This window comes from Bidens hawaiensis, unplaced genomic scaffold (genome assembly GCF_021521415.1).
Source record: "Bidens hawaiensis isolate Kalapana, Puna unplaced genomic scaffold, B.hawaiensis_p1.1 tig00014463_1, whole genome shotgun sequence".
Taxonomy (NCBI): Eukaryota; Viridiplantae; Streptophyta; class Magnoliopsida; order Asterales; family Asteraceae; genus Bidens; species Bidens hawaiensis.
Genome location: NW_027492258.1, coordinates 85,774 through 89,164, shown reverse-complemented (window position 1 = coordinate 89,164; position 3,391 = coordinate 85,774). Strand labels below are relative to the sequence as shown.

General features: G+C 34.1%; 1 protein-coding gene across 1 annotated transcript; it reads left to right on the top strand.

Moving 5' to 3' along the window:
• The first annotated feature begins 1,100 nt into the window (after positions 1 to 1,100).
• On the top strand, positions 1,101 to 3,117 carry LOC143546758 (uncharacterized protein At4g26485-like). The gene is made up of 4 exons (XM_077038348.1): positions 1,101 to 1,191; positions 1,241 to 1,524; positions 1,632 to 1,836; positions 2,374 to 3,117. Exons 2-4 carry the CDS (start codon positions 1,368 to 1,370, stop codon positions 2,768 to 2,770), a joined length of 759 nt encoding a protein of 252 aa, XP_076894463.1. The 5' UTR covers positions 1,101 to 1,191; positions 1,241 to 1,367; the 3' UTR covers positions 2,771 to 3,117.
• Positions 3,118 to 3,391: the final 274 nt, after the last annotated feature.

The window sequence follows — 3,391 nt, the reverse complement described above, 5'->3', positions numbered from 1 at the left end:
GTTAAGTAATAAAAAAAAGTTAGGAGTTACATGTCAAGTATAATAGTTGAGGGACTGTTTTTATAAAAAAGGATTATAGAATCATCTTTTTTGTACTGGCAGTTAAGCGGTTTTAGCTCATCCATAAAACACAATTAGAGCTTAATCTTGATTTTTGTTTGGATAATCTTCTTTCTTTCTTTCCTACTAATAATAATAATAATATGATCACTATTCTGCAGCATTTCAGGTACCAATCGAACCATTAACATTAAGATTGTGATTACTCCTACATATACATTGCTACAAACAGAGTTCCACAATAGGTTTCTATGAGTTTTGTTCGTCCATTTTTAGTTGTACAAGCGTTATTTACAAGTCACAGCCAAAAGCTGCATATCTTCATCCACTTGAGAATTAATATGGTGGTGGGGTCACAACTGCTTAGGAGGATTGTTTTGAGTCAGGTTGGAATGGGTCCGGGTCCAAACGGGTTCACGTCAGAATGGGTCCGGGTCGTAATGGGTTTTTGGTCAAAACGGGTTGGGTTTTATTGTTGCCATTCTTAAAAACATGATTTCATCATTAATATACATTTGGTTCGAGTCGGGACGGGTCAACTAAGAATAGGTTTTGGGTTAGAATGGGTTTCGGGTTAGTTCTTTAAATATAGCCATATGCATATATTGTTGGGTTAATTTGGAATCACAAAATTTTGGATTTATTTTTTTATTTTTGGTCTGCTATTTCATTCCTAGTATGGAGGACTTCTTTAAAATCATTTTACTTTTTATTTAGCTTGCAGGTTAAGCTAGGTTTAGTCTATGTGTATCGAGTCTAATGTTTATTTTTATAGGGGTGGGATTTGGTACAAATGAAATTAACCTTCTGGACGTTATACTGGAGCAATTATTATTACTCTACAGTTTTGAACTATAGTAATAACGTAGTTCAAAAACTATAGAGTAATAATAATTACTCTTGTGTGAGCATAATTAGCTTAGTCATTTGTACGTTCCTCACGTTAAGAGTCGTTTTTATTTTATCCAAACACTAGCTTTTTATTTAATATACAGGTCAAGTTTTTCTGTGTTTGAATAAAAAGTGTGTTGAGCCAAGTGTTTTAAACTCAAATCTGTTTTGTTTGTTTGCTTTCTCTGCTAACTGATTGAACCTCGGCTCCATATATGTGCTTAATAAACAATCTATAAGGTTTGGTATTAAATTTAGTTAATACTTATTGATACCATTTTCGAATAAGGTTTGGTATTAAATTTCATATAATATCACTAAGTCAAGCACATAAGTCGAATTTCATGACGTGTTAGAATTAAAGAATTACCACTTCCCAATTATTGTGTGTTTTAGTGCACACGTTTAAGAGAAACATGAACAGATCAAAAGGAAAAGAGAGACAGATTCATGGTTACAAGAGTTCTCAAAAGATCTTACTTGTGGGCGAGGGTGATTTCTCATTTTCTGCTTGTTTGGCCCGAGCCTTTCACACTGCTGAAAACATCGTTGCTACTACCTACCTCAAAAGAAGTAATCTTACTTAGCTTCAAAATAGATCTCTTAACAACAAGCATTACTAAGTAGTCGTTTCTGTCATTAATCATGCGTTATATTATAATCACATACCTTTGTGACAGAGTCGTTGCTCAAGAAACATTGCACAAGCATACCGCACCTTGAGGAGCTGGAAAACTTAGCCTGCTTATTGTTTTACAAGATTGATGTCCACAATATGCACACTCATCCCACTTTAAAGAACATGAAGTTCGACATCATCATTTTCAACTTCCCACATGCTGGTCACTATCCTCATTTATGTGAATGTGATCCCGACTTAATTGAGTAAGATCATGCACTACAACAAAATAAAATATAAAAAGCGAGTAGATAACACGGACGGTCCTGTGGTTTGGTCCGAATTCTGGAATTTGTCCGTGGAGTTTAAAAACTATGGATTTTGTCCCTACCAACCTTTTGCTGCTCCAAAAACTTAGCAGAGTTAAGTTTTTTCTGTCAACCCATGTAAAATCACCATTTTACCCTTCTTAAAAATAACATTCATCGGATTTTTATATGTATAATATTAGTAACTGTTATTATTATTTAAAAAAAGGTTGGACCACCTGGATTCAGATTATTTATTTTTGTTTTTTAAGAAATAAGTGTAAAACGGTAAAGTTATACGGGTTTAAGAGAAAAACTTAACCCTGCTAAGTTTTTGGACCAACGATGAAAAAGAAAAAGGTTGGTGGGGACCAAATCCGTAACTTTTAAACTTCTTGGTTAATTCACTATGTGTGCCAAACTACATGGACCATTTCATATTTATTCTATAATGCCTAATGAATTCATAAGTATGTATGTATGTTTGACATGCAGGATGCATAAGGGGTTGGTAGAAGCTTACTTTAAAAGTGCTAGCAAGATGTTGACTAAAGGTGGTGAAGTGCATATGACACATAGAGAAGACACTCCATATAACAAGTGGAATGTTGTTTTGTTGGCTGCTAAAGCTGGTCTTACTTTGAAGGCGAAAGTGGATTTTGATAAAAGTGATTATCCCGGTTATCATAACAAAAGAGGAGGGGATATCGATACCAACAAGGCTTTTCCTATAAAATGTGCTTCCACTTTTAAGTTCGCTCCTTATGTACCGAAGGTGGTTCATCATGGTTATTATGATGTTTCTAGGAAAGATGAAGTTCGTGCATTGTTGATGAATGATCAAGATCTGTATGCTCGTGTGCTCGAGATGCTGGAGATCTTCAAGATGTAAGTTTCTGGTAAATACAATATATGAATGGATTGACTTAAGAGAGATTAAGGGATTACATATTATGTTGTGACTTTGAATATGTTGCTAAGGTCTTTAGGAATATTGCTATCTGGTGTTAACCTTGACAATGACATGTATTTTGGAGTCTTAGATGATATTTTGGGGTTTATGGGAAGGAATTTTGGGGCAACAATCTTATATCTTTCTTGGAATCGGATACGATTTCCGAGCGTTTAAGGTGTTGGTTGGGGCTTTTAAATCTTGTATTACTATTACTACTGAAATATGGTCTTAGCTTAAATGACAAATACAGATACAAGATGACCATGTTGGTGAATATTATGTGTTAGATGTACTTCATAATACGAATATTGATATATGGTCCAAAGATCAATACCAATATAGACGATGCTTGAATATATTGATTGTTAGTAGGTGTTTTAACAAATTTAATGGTTAAATATGTGAATCTTTGATGCAACATTAAACACCAGGCAATGCCCAAGCTCTAGAATCAACATGCAACAGTATACAAGTACTTATTATTTATTACAACAGTGTAAAATACTAATTTTAACTTGAGATGTACAAAAATGCGGGTGACAAGAAAACGAACTGGTT